Source organism: Lycorma delicatula, chromosome 10, assembly GCF_047948215.1.
Source record: "Lycorma delicatula isolate Av1 chromosome 10, ASM4794821v1, whole genome shotgun sequence".
NCBI classification, from domain to species: domain Eukaryota; kingdom Metazoa; phylum Arthropoda; class Insecta; order Hemiptera; family Fulgoridae; genus Lycorma; species Lycorma delicatula.
In genome coordinates this window covers 35198898-35213232 of record NC_134464.1, presented here as the reverse complement: position 1 = coordinate 35213232, position 14335 = coordinate 35198898, and the positions used below count along the sequence as shown (strand labels likewise).

The following is a 14335-nucleotide window of genomic DNA, read 5'->3' as shown; positions in this document are numbered from 1 at the left end:
AGGTGGAGCCTGTGTCTAGATATTTACGAAACAAACAAACAAATATACAAACAGACTTTCTTCTTCTATATACATAAAAGAAAATGCTCGTACGTGTGTCCGCTATAGACCAAAAAACTACTGGACCGATTTACACGCGGGTTTTTGAAAAATGGTTCGCTTTGTCCGGCAGAAGGTTCAAAGCTATTGAAATCATCTATTTGACCAGTAGAAAGGAAGTTAGGGGTATATTGAATCGACTACTGTGTTCAGTGAGTAGTGTGAATTAAATCCGATAGGTTGTGCTGTTTTGACAATTTGATTTATTTACATTCTGACTTTTATAAAATTAAAGGTTAAATTTTGTGAAGTTCCGTAATGTACAGTTTTTTAATGTTTTATCAAATTTTCAATTGTGTTCATTTAATCTATATATATATGTAGTATATTTTTTTGATTGAAATTTAATAGATCTGGTGGTTTTTAAATGTTTTTTGAGGTACCTGTAATTTAAATGATATTCCACGATTTTTTGCAACTTTTTTCTCTTGTATATCGCTGTCGTTGAGTGTAATGAAAATTTATTTTCTTTATATTTTTTTAGATTTATGTTAGTAAAGATGCAGTTATAAAGAGGTTATTACGGGTAACATTAATTTTTTTTTTTTATTTTTTTTTTTATTCATTTTGAATTTTGGATTTAATAGTAATTTTTTTTAATTAATTTTTTGAATTTTGCTCTTAATTATGTACATATCGCCGGTCACTCTCATAAATTGAGAGAAGTCGTAACAAAGTATATGTACTGGAAAGTGTATCTAGAACCGGATTTTGGTTCATATTTATTTATAAGTATTTTTACTGTTCTATTCAGTTAAATCTGATAGTTTTTTTTTAGACAAAATTTTGTCTTTCTTTTTTTTAATTTGATTTTTTTAATTTAGTTAATTGGACTGTAATAGATAATTAAATTTTAATTTAGAATAATTATTTTCTTTAGTACCTTTTGTATCAGGGTTAATTAATTTTTTAATTTTTTTTTCCCCCCCGAATAATGAAGATTTACTTCAAGCTGTATTTTATTGTTAAATAATTATTTATAAGTATGTGGTCGTTTTGATATGAAATTCGGTTTTTTTATATCTGGTCATCTGGTAAGTTGATTTAATCGAGAATTTCTTTTTGTTCATTTATTTTAATTTTAACTGTTGCTATAAATCTTCCAAAAAGTAAAATTATGAAAAAATAATAATTCAAACGAAAAATAACATAGAACCGTGTGGGAGCACGGTTCATATTAACAAAGTTGATTGAAAAGTATTACGATTTATTTATTTTTACAGTCAGTAACAACCATAATAATGAATCTTTGTAACATCTTAAAACTATCATGTCTGTCCAAAAGTTAAATCCAGAACTTCTGTGAAAGGAAGAGATACTACAACTCTGCCATGAAGATTAATGAAGTACATATTTGAAAATTCGTCATGAAATTATTATCGTTTCTATTAAGATGATTTCCTCATCAGAGAATTCGGAGAACTATTAGAAATAGTTTTTTATAGGCGAGAGTCGAAAAATAATTTTCCAACCATTGTGAAAGTTTTTAGCTCAACCTTATATCAATAAATTAATAAAATTTTTAATTTTAAATAATAACAATGCATATAGACATTACACAAACGTTTTTGTTCACATTTAGACAGTAAAAGTGTGAAGTCAAAATACGTTAAAAAGAAGTACAAAAAACTACTCTCGAAGTAGAGGATGTGCTGTGTGTAGTGAGAATAAATAGAAATTTTAACAGGTGAAATAATTTAAATCTCTTGGTATTATAATAATAATAATGAAAAATAATAAATGTTTTTATGTAAATAGTCGTTTTCATAAAATAATACCCATAAACATGTTGGACGTAAATCGGTTGCGAAGTTCAATAGTAGTTTATTATAGACAAATTTCTATCTTTGAAATTAAAATTAAAAATAACACGATTATACGGATTGATGTTTTAAATGAATATAAGTCTTGAAAGATAAAATAGAATTGATTTTTTTAAAATACACTAGTGCTACACATGTGCTAATTAGTATAGGAAATAGAAACTGACAGATTAAGGAAAAAATTACAACAGGTTTTAAAGATTTACCAAAGCAGTGTTATTACAAATTATATTCGGCGTAAAAGATCAACATGAGCAGAACTAACGTGAACAGGTAATTTTCATAATAGTAGCGGGAAGTTTATTGGTGTTTGTATACCAACTTATAGACAGACAACCTGATAGATCTAGTCATAGATAAAAAGACAATGTTAGCAATAATTTACCAGAGGTTCATGATTGAGAAAAGGTTTCTCAAGATTCAACTTCAGTGGGAGTTAATACTGAGAGTTCAAAATTCGTCAAACTTCTTCAGTCATCAAACGTAATAATAAAAAATGGGGACGGAATTATGTATAAGATTTGTAGTTCAATTGAACAATTCCATCTACAACATAATTTTTGGAATGATGCAGGTATTTCTTGAGGAAGTCTGAACCTGTTCTCAAGTGAAAGTTAATTTGTTTTAACATATCAACGCCTGAACAAAAAATTTTTTTATAGTAATATAATGCTCCACCCTTTTCTTTCTTTTTCCTGTTTAGCCTCCGGTAATTACCTTTCGGATAATACTTCAGAGGATGAATGAGGATATGTATGATTGAAAATTAAGTGTAGTCTTGTACAGTTTCAGTTCGACCATTCCTGAGGTGTGTGGTTAATTGAAACTCAACCACCAAAGAACACCGGTATCCACGATCTAGTATTCAAATCCGAGTAAAAATAACTGACTTTACTAGGACTAGAACGCTGGAACTCTTGATTTCCAAATTAGCTGATTTGGATGTCGAGAGTTTGGACGCGTTCACCACTGACCAACCCGGTGGATTAAATGCTCCCACCCTAGGTAAAGATATCCTTTCCCATGTAAATAAGACAAGATGAACAACACAATCTGAAGTAAGTTTCAAAGAAATCCTTTGGTTGAGGTTGATTGTTCCAATTTTCCAATCTCCCAGTGATTGGTTGTCCTTGTTTCATTATTTTTCCATTTTATTCTTTATTTATATTCTGACAGGGTTCGGTAAGTTTTAGTAAAATATTTACTGAATTAATTATAAAGATGCAGGGACGACTTTAAGAAGAACTACGTCAATTGTATTTGTGTGCTTTGATGAGGACGACTAAAATTAAGGACGTATCCAAGATCTTTGTTTACTAGCTGTAGAAAAACAAACCCAGTTTGAGCTGAAGTTCTTATCAATAAAGCCGGGATCTTCTAACATATATACAATAACAATGAAATGCAATTAAAGAAAATACAACTTGGTACTTTCTTATAGGATTAACTAAAATTTATTTAATCAACTGCTGGAGTATAATTCTTACTTTTATTATATAACTTTTACGACCTCAGAGATAAATTTTGATGAGTGGTGAGGAAGTAATGAAAAGAGAGGAAGACATAATTATAATGATGAATTAAATGATAATTTATAGCTGAAAAACTTTCAAGATCAGTTTATTTAATATTTATCACTACATGTCGATAGTGCTTTCTGTATTCTGCTTTATAATTTTAAAAGTCACTAGTTCATATAAAGCCGAAGATTTAAGGTGAGAAAAAGACGATTTTCTCGATAATTATAATACTATTTATTTCTTTTTATGCTGGTTAAGTTAAAAATGATGAAGTTCTAATAGTAATTTATTTTATACTTTGTTTATGTTTTAAATTTTTCACATTGTTAAACATAATGAAAACAAGAACTTGTAAATATAAAGTCCTTCGTCTGGAGTAATCTACTACTGGATGAAAAATAAGCAGGCGTAACCTCATCTCCCCTCCACTTTTTGCATTCAGTAATGCCAATGGTTGAAAAAATCTATTTATTTTTCCATATAAAAAACAAAAATATATTTGTTTTAATTTATTGTTATTGTTATTTTTAACGGATTGTAGTACAACTCAAGGCCGTTTACTGCAACCAAAAACGCTCATCATCTTGTAGTTCTCGCTTCTTCATAGCGGTCATAACACCAATCATCAACCTCCTCTTTGGCCTACCTTATTTCTACTTCTAGCAGGAATCTAGGACCAAATTCCACAAGGTATCCTACTCTCGTCCATACGTCTTAGATGAATGAACCACTTCAGTTATTATATTTCTTCGATTTCATCCACTAAAAATGATTTTCTATCCATTTTCTTCAAGATATTATCATTTCTTATTCGGTATAAGATAGTTGATGGTTTTTTCCTAAAAATCTCCGTAGCGGTCATTCTACTTTTTCTCGGAGAAAGAGTGCATACTTCGGACCCTTAGTGGAATAACTTTCAACAATAGAGCTGAAGATCCTCGTTTTATATTATTTGATATCCAAATATTCCTTAAAATAGGTTTTAAGAATTTGTTGATCATTATACCTTTACCAACTTCTTCCAAAATATCTGCCATTCCATTCGATGTTGGAATAATTCTACTACTCTACTTTAATAACATCGTAAAATACTATAATTAGTATAAGTATTAACATTAATATACTAAAATTAGCGGAGAGATAGTGTCTCAGCCTTTCATTCGGGCTCCCAGATTCGGCTCCTGGTCAGACATGGCATTTTTCATACCCTAAAAAATGTCATTTCCATATACCCATGTTCAAGCTTCTCTGTATGCTTCTGTGTTGAATTAATTCATCAAGAAAAAAAATGACAAAAAGATTTACATCACAATAAAACAGTTATAGATAGAAATAAAATTTGTAAAATATTTATTATAATGTAATTACCTGAAATAATTTTATAATATGAGGATGATCTAATAACTTCATTATGTCAACTTCACGATATACCTTTTCTAAATTGACAGCATCCAATTGAGATTTGTCAATGATTTTGATGGCAACCTATTAAAAAAAAAAAGAAGATTAATTAAGCAAAAATCAAAATAAATTCGTTAATGTTATTAATTGTTGGTTTTTAAGTTTTATTTTTTTTTTTAGTTTAATGTTTTAATAATACAATAAATAAACTAAATATAATTGAAAAATTACCAGAATTAAACCGATAATAATCGAACTTATTTTAATTTAGAAGAAGAGCTCTCGTTAACAGATTTTATTCTACATTCACATGCGTAAATATTCGCTATTACCAATTTGTATTAATTTTTAACTAATAGTTACATCTACATTATGTGAATTTCATTCTATGATGAAACACAGACATATGCGCACATCTGGGTGTAAACAGTCATAAAATGTTTTCGTAAACTTAATTCGGTACTTTTTCCAATCTATTTATGATAAAAATAGTTCCTTACTACACAGAAGCTGGTGTGGCGTCTATTAATATTTAAAATATTAAGTATTTTTCCTAAATATAAATTATGTTTTTTCACCTTCTAAATTTGTTTCTTCTTTTCATCGTAACTTCTGAATATAATAATGAGATAAGGAATAACGTAAAGGAAGATCGCGCTAAGAATATCCATAATCTGAGATAAAATTGACTGTAATCCAATTAGGATTTAGCGTAAGCTAATGACTGATGCTATCTGTCGACCAAATTTCTTAACTGGTGGTTACACAATAAACGGCTGAAATTGCTGTTGGGAAAGACCAAGATTTTAAATTTTTTTTAATTAAAAAAAATATATTCATGAATATACGACCATTAAATGTGTATGAAAAAATTTTGAGTTATCAAAATTCGGAAAAATTTGCGCCACTTAATTTTTCCGTCTAGTCTTCTAAATAAAATCTCTTACACCATTAATCTATTTTATGAACATGAGGTCGATATTTTGGAGTTACACAGTCGTAAGCATAAGAATATATGAATTTATGCATAAATGTTACATTTGATTTTTTAAAATAAATATAATATAAATTTAATAGGGCTTTGATTTAAGTTTGGAAAAATTACATCGAGAAATAATTAGCTTTAAGGTATTACTTTTTTTGTTGGATGATTCAAACAAAGAAATATGTATAGTTAATGTAGAATAAAATAAATAAATTGATATGTTCATTGTAACAGAATCATCGAGGATTAGTAATCCTGATGTATTTAATAATATATTTTACCGTGAAAGACCGATATCTTACAAATATTCATTTGCCAGATATCGTATGAATCACCATACGGTGAATGTCGACACATACCAAATACGTCGGTGAAAGACCGAAATATTTGCTTATTCGGACCTTCGCCGGTATATGTCGACAATCACTGATAAGCTGTGTTGGGGATCGAAACGATAACTAGGAATTTAAAAAAAAAAATCCAATACCAATTTCTAAGGTTTTAGATTACGAGAAACCCTTGTAACAAAAAAGGGTTTTTTTTTCATTTGTTTTGTATTTTTTTCCTGTTTAACCTCCGGGACCACCGTTAGGTATTGCTTCAGAGGATGAGACGAACGATTTGTAGCGTGTGTGAAAATGCCATGCCTGACCGGGATTCGAAACCAGGACCTCAGGATGAAAGGCCGAGGCGCTACCACTCGTGCCAAGGAATTCGGAAAGTTTAAATTTAAGCCAAAGATAACTTACGCTTGCTTTTTACGCTAACGTCTAATTAACATGAAATATACAAATTATATATGTTATTCTCCAACATTGGAGGCGATTAAAGAAATTCACCGCATTTGTAAAAAAATTTAATCAAATTTTCAGAATTTTATATATTGAAAAGACCGATCAGGATATACAGAATAACTGCATGGATGAACGATAACGATACAAATAAATGGTCAGATGGTTTGCCCTTTGTTCAATTGTTTTATAAAAATATTTTTATTCAACTTTCACCATCAGTGGTGCTGAATGCGGTGATTAATGGCCTCCAGTGTTGGAGAATTACGTACATAATTTGTACATATCAAGTTAATTAGACCAGGTTAGCGAGCAAAGCAAGGTTATGTTTGGCTTAAATTTAAACTTCTTTTTTTACGAGGGTTCTCGTAATCTAAAACCTTAGAGATTGGTATTCGGTGATTTTTTTTTTAAATTATAGTTATCGTTTCGACCCTCACCATAACTGTGTTTGTCGACTTAATTATACCGGCGAAGATCCGATTAAGCAAATATTTAGATCTTTCACCGACATATTTGGTAAATGTCGGCATCAACCGGTGAACATTGACATTCTCTAATTTCGGTCTTTCACGGTAACATATATATATTACTTTCCCGATGAATATAATTAGAATAGCCATATTAAAAGAGAAAATATATGTTCATATCAAAAATGTGGTATCGGGATTTTTTTGCAAATCATTACGTTTTTAGTTCAACTAGTTCATCATGAGCAAATAAAATAAATGTGTGTGTGTGTGTGTGTGTGTGTGTGTGTGTGTGTGTTGTACTGTATTTGCTGTTACATCTCAGCATTGACCAAACCAATTTGGTTCAAATATTTCTACATACAAGGCAATGATCATATAATGTTATTCAAAACTTCTAAAAGGAGTGGGGGTATCGCAACAAATCAATTTCGATTTTCTTCAGAAGCATCTTAGAGAAAACTTTATTTGTTACATAAAGTGTACATATAAATAATAATTTAAAAAAAAAACAAAAAAAAAAAAACAGTCCATCTCTTAAAACTGAAATATATGTTTTTTGTTTTTATTTTTTTTCCTCTATCTCCCTTTATTTTAAAATAATTATATTTTAAACGGTATTATTTTGCCAGTTTTTTTTTTAATTAGTTAACAATTAACAATTAATTATTTCTATTATTATTGTATGATTCAAACATCTATAAGCATAATTTAAATTAAAAAAAAAAAAAACTATTACGTCAATAACGAGGAATATAATCAAGTTAATAAATCTACGTCAATTTAAATAACAGTAGTATAATAGAAAGCCTACGTAACTTACTTAATTTCCGTAACAGATAATGCCTACTTACACAGGAAATATGAACGTAAGAAGACAATTATATGCAAATAAGATTGAACAGTCATACGTATTGAAAGCAATGTATGAATATAATTAAGTACAGTAATAATTAATTAACAATAAACTATGAATATAAATTGGTAATGATAAATCATCCGATGACGGTTTAATAACACCACAAATAATATGTTTTTCAAAACACTTTTATATTATTACTATATTTAACGTCATTTTAGAGGAGTTAAAAATTTAATAACGTTTATATATACATCAGAATTGTCAGTTTGTTTATTTGTTCGTAAATATGTTCGTTTAAAATTCAAGAACCGTTTAGCGGATCTTAACGATTTTTTTTTTTTTTGGCTGGGGGGAGAAGTTTTAGACATAAATTTATTACCAGTAAGTGAGAATTAAGGTTTTCAACTAAAGCATTATTCGTATAGTAATATTTTGAGCTGACTAAATCATTTACTATAAAAGATAACTAAATAAATTTTAGAGAATTGACTTTATTAATAGAAAATAGATTTTGGTATTTAATTAATCAAAATTTGGTTGATATGTTCTCAATATATCAGAAGTTTTATATAAAATTATCAACCGTCACAAATTTTGTATATAAACGAATGAGGTAATTTTTAACTATCACGCACTGACCACAAAATTGCAATACTTTACTGGCATTGGTTATTCATTCTTATGTAGTGAAAAAATAATATGTGAATGAAGTTACCAAGATTTCTTTTTTGGGTTGGAGGTAATTTATGATGAAGTTTTACTGTATAATTTTCGTTATATGTTAGATAAATTTAAAAAAAGTTTTAAAAAATTGGTATTTTTTGTTTTTGTTACCTCTCCACCAAAATCATCTTCCAAGAAATTATTTTGATCTTTCTACGTTTACTATGCTAAACAAAAGAAACTAAAAAAACATTACACTGAAAAACGTACAACCAATAAAACGTTTCCTAAGATTTCTTTAGGTGCCGGGAGGTGATCAATGATGAGATTATATATTAAAAGTTAAAATTAACCAAAAAAATAACTTTTAATTCAAAAAATCTATATTTTAAAAAAAGATCGATTCCCAACCTACACAGTATTGCCTCTTTTTTGTCACTTGTATTACTCTTTTGCCTAGGAAGACATAAAAAAAATCTGATGTGGACACTACATGACTTCCTTGTACGCTTATTAAATTGTATATATTTTTATATACTTACATTTTTTATTTTATTTTTTTTTATTGTTATTATTGAATTATTATTTATCGTAAAAATCTTTTTACAATCAGGGGTTAAAAATTATTAATAAATCAATATATTTAAATTTAAAAAAAATTAAAAAAACGAAAAAAACGAAAAACAGGAACTGAAGTCGGATTCGAACCGCTGTGCCTTCCCCTTATAAGTTCTAAACATTTCATTAATTAAACTTTTATTGGGTTATAACTCTGGATCCAATGAAAATAAGTACCACTTATGAAATATCATTGAAAAGTTATCAATGAGGTCTTATTATTGCAGTTAAAAAGAAGTCCAAAATCCAAATTCTTTGGGTTTTGGGCTTTTTTGGACACTTGTGGTCCAGTCGATTGCAATCAAAAGGCGAGGTACTCAACTATATGTTACAACAGTTCCAAATCCAAAATTTCAGCATCCTACGGCTAATCGTTTTTCAGTTATGCGAGATGTATGTACGTACGAGATGCTTATGTACACGTACGTACAGACGTCACGCAGAAATTAGTCAAAATGGATTCAGGGATGGCCAAAATGGATATTTCGGTTGAAATCTGAAAACCGAAATTTTTCGCGATTACAATACATCCTTGTACTTCGTACAAGAAATTAAAAATCGGTTAAAAAGTAAGTAATAAATAAAAAGATAACTTTACGATTTTTAGGGAAGGGGAAATTTTGGAGCAAGATTATTTTTAAAATGGTATGATAATAATACACGTATCTACTCGGTTTAATATAAAAGCGGGGTTATGTTTGCAAAATTTTGAGAAATTTGATCTCAAAAAACTATCTACCCTAACCCCTGGAGATATCAACAACAAAAATTATAAAAATGTTTTCTGCACAAAATTTCATCAAAATCAGTTTATCCAATCAAAAGTTATTAAACTTCCAACACAACACAAATATATATGTACATACGTAAGAATATTACCCTCCCATCTTTTCTATCTTTGGGATTCCTGTGTCATAAAACATCGAGAAGTGCAAAAAAATAGATTATACCGCATTTTCTGACTGATTATCGTACTTTCCTAGCATCATTACTTAAGAGTACAGCTCTTAAGTAATGATGCTAGGAAAGTAAAAAAACAAAGTTTCCATTATAGTAAAACAGCAATCCATTATATCGATTTCTGCTTAATTTTTTTAATTTTACTGGTGTATATAATTCCTAAGAATGAAACTAAAATATTTCTAAAAAATTTGAAAAACAAATTTTTTTTTAATAAAAAAAATTTACAGAATTGAAGTATTAATTATGTACGGTATTTTTTTACTTGTAATATATACTATTATACTTCTAAATGAAAAAAATTAAATTTTGGCAGGATGAACTTTGAAAATAATTAAACAGGCAAATAAACATAAAACTTTAAACACCATTCCTCAAAAATTTATTTTTCATTACGAACGGAAAACGAGGTTCCTTTTGAAAAAAAATGCCTTTCGACAGCTGAAGGCGGAGGTAGATTTCACCGGTGCTAAGTAGGAGATAAAAAATATTACCTTAAAGTTAACAAAATCTTCAGATTTACTCAATACGACAATGGTTGTATGTGAAAATAGTTTTACATGCTTAGCATACGACAAGCTCCATCTTCTTACAATTCCAGCAATATTTTGGTCGTCATTTACCGTAAGGGTTAGTCATCTAAAAAATTGTTTCAGACAAAAGTTATAGCTAATGTTTAGAGAACTAACGACCACTTTAAACTAGTTCGATAGTGTGCTGATTAAGGGAGGTATGATTTTTTTGTTGTCTTCGAAACCCATTTTTTCCAACCCCTGGACCAATGGTTGGTGATATCAAAAAACTTTACTTAGAGAAGTTTTAGGCCCTTATCCAAAGAATAGTAGGAACTTCAAACAAATTCGATATTTTATTTAATAAGAAAGTTATAGCAATTTTATATTATATTTATTATACTATTATTTTATTACAGAAATTAATAGAAAGTTATATTTTGTTTTTTCGAAAAGGCTCTCCATTTCCACCCCTTAGTACGATTTTACCTATTAACGAACTCAACCGAGATTTTGTGTCGTTATATTTTATGTATCAATGTGTAAGTTATTGGCGCAAAATTACGGCAGTTATAGTGCCTACAAGAGTGAAATAAATAAATATATATAAACTTTTGAAATGACGTTGGTTTTGGGGTCTGGGGGATGTGAAACGCATAGATGTCGAAATTTTCCGGAAATCGATTCATGGTACCCATTAACAATAGGTAGCTTTCTTATGACTAAAACTGTCTTTTCGTGATTTACTAGTTGTTAAATATTAAAATAAAAATTTTAATCGCAGAAAAAAGAATATAATGAAATTTTAAACAATTTTAATTTTTTTTTTCTAAATAGAAATACACTTATAATACTATTTTACAAGAATTATTCTTTTCTTCTTTTTTTATTTGCGGGTAGTTTTGTTTGCTACGGAGAGGTGGATCATTTTTAGAACTATGAAAAGCGAGTGATTCCTTAGAGAATATTTGGGGACGCTCTCTAGTTGTTTCTTAAGTTAGAAGTGCAACTTATGTGTAGTAATTAGTAGGCTCTTTATTATTAAACATTGATCATTATTAAAACAATCGACTCTGTTGAAGGGAAAATATAGCGTACTTAGAGCCAGCGTATTTAGAGCTCATTAGGGAAAATATTATATGGAGGGAAAATATTATATTGTAGCCTGATTTTTCCGTTGCAATGACGTAATATGCTTAAACTAATGACTTACACAACACACTTAAAAAGTTTAGGGTTTAATGGAAGTAAGCCATTATTCAAGAGTTCCTCTGTGGGTAAATTCCACTGTCATCACCCACTACTTTTTGTTGTCATTGATTCTTCCCCTCCCCTATTATATTCTAAATATACGTGTGATCATGAGAGGTCCTCGTGCTATGAATACTGAATCGTGTAGGAGCCTTATTGTAATCTGGTTGGGAATTTTATCTACGACCCGATCTGAGGACTCTTTATTTATTGTCCGATGGTTGCGCAATTAGCAGCAAGTACTTATCGCGTAAACTAAATTCTCCTAATCTTTCTAAACAATACATAATATTTTATCTATTATAGATTAAATAAGTTTATATATAATTATTATTTTATCTACAATAAAGTTTTATTATTATAATAACATTTTATTACATGGGCTACATGTGTAACATTTTCTAAGCTATAGTAATAATAATAATAATAATAATAATAATAATAATAATAATAATAATAATAATAATAATAATAATAATAATAATAATAAAAAACACTGAGACCCTGTTTATATTATATTGATATTATTAGTATAATTATTATGATCTATATAGATAACTTCTTATTTTATTACAAGTATGAACCAGTTAATAATGTAATAGATAAAGAAATATTATTTTACTTATCAACATAGAATTACTGTTTATTTTCTTTCTTTTAATATAAACCACAACACGTATGTTTTAGCTAAATATTAGTAAATATTTATAGACGCGTATTATCATTATTATTCTAAATATATAGATATATTATTTAATGACTTAGTTGTAGTTTAGTGTCAAAAACACTAAATAAATTTACAGAATAAAATATAAATTAAAACCTAACAAAATTTTCAAAAATATTAAAAGAAATATAACACAATTGTAAAAGATATTACAGAAAGAAATTCAAAAAAGATAAGGTGAGAAAATTACCGATCTTCGTGGTGGAGTGGTAGCGTCTCGGCCTTCCTTACAGAGGTCCCGGTTCGAATCCGGTCAGATATGGTATTTTTCATACACTAAAAATGTTTGTTTTCATATATTCCCAGGTATAACTTTATTTGTGAATTAATTCATCAGTCAAAGAAAAAATATACATAAAAACATATTAGATGAGGGTAAGGATTGTTATGGTAAAGTATACACAATGCTTAAAATATAAACATTATTTTAACAGAACCACAATAAACGGAGGTTGGTAGTGGTGGTAGCAGGATTTTATGTCGAATGAAAATACGATAAAAAGGGGAGGAAAGATGGCAATTAAATAATATCTAGTTCAGAATGGATAAACTACATTCAAATATCAGGTGAAAACATCTGATGTGGACACCACAAGTCTTATTTGTACGCCTATTTGATACACATTACTTGTGACATATACACATTTTTTGCTGCACTTCATTTAAACTTTTACATTTGAAAGTGAAATACGATTCTCTAATTCTTTAATAAAGTGGACAGTTACACAATTGCATTTTAGTGGACATCATATTGCATCATAATTTTTTGTGTAATCAGTTTATATATTAATTTTTTTAACTTTTTTTTTAAATTTAAATATACTGGCTTATTAGTAATTATTAACCTCTGTAAAAATTTTTGTATAAAAAATGAAAAGTACATAAAATTTTATTTTACTAATAACTTCTCATATTTCTCCAAATTTCTTTTTTCTTATTCTTATTATTGAATTATTATTTACTATAATTTTTTTTTAGAGATTAATAATTATTAAAAAATCAATATATTTAAATTAAAAAAAGGAAATGAAGTCAGATTCGAACCAATGTGCCTTCCCATTGTAAAATCCAAATATTTCATTAATTAAACTTTTATTTGGTTATAACTCTGGAGTACTTGAGAAGAAAAGATTAGAAGCTTTTGAAATGTGGTGATGTAGGAGAATGTTAAAAATCTGATGGGTGGATAAAGTGACAAATGAAGAGGTGATGCGGCAAATCTATGAAGAAAGAAGTATTTGGAAAAATATAGTTAAAATAAAAGACACACTTATAGGTCACATATTAAGGCATCCTGGAATAGTCGCTTTAATTTTCGAGGGACAGGTAGAAGGAAAAAATTGTGCAGGCAGGGGCAACGTTTGGAATATGTGAATCAAATTGTTACGGATGTAGGCCGTATACCGAAATGAAACGACTAGCACTAGATAGGGAATCTTGGAGAGCTGCATCAAACCAGTCAAATGACTGAAGACAAAAAAAAATCGAAAACAAATTTTATATAAAACCGCTAAATTTACTTCTTAATTTCAATCCGAAGAGTCACAGTTCCGCTTAATTTTACTAAAGACGGAGAAATCAGAGCGAAATATTTTGCTTAACGATACTCGCTAAAGAAGCGTTTCCTAACTTATGCTTATACAAATCTTCTTC

At 28.6% G+C, this 14335-nt stretch overlaps 1 protein-coding gene across 2 annotated transcripts in view; it reads right to left on the bottom strand.

The window, feature by feature from the left end:
- Positions 1–14335, bottom strand: part of LOC142331083 (uncharacterized) — a 282018-nt gene that overhangs the window by 197017 nt on the left and 70666 nt on the right. For both annotated transcript variants that reach the window (XM_075376746.1, XM_075376747.1), the window contains exon 2: positions 4811–4927. In XM_075376746.1, coding sequence (XP_075232861.1) covers positions 4811–4927 — 117 coding nt within the window. The remainder of the gene's footprint in view (positions 1–4810; positions 4928–14335) is intronic.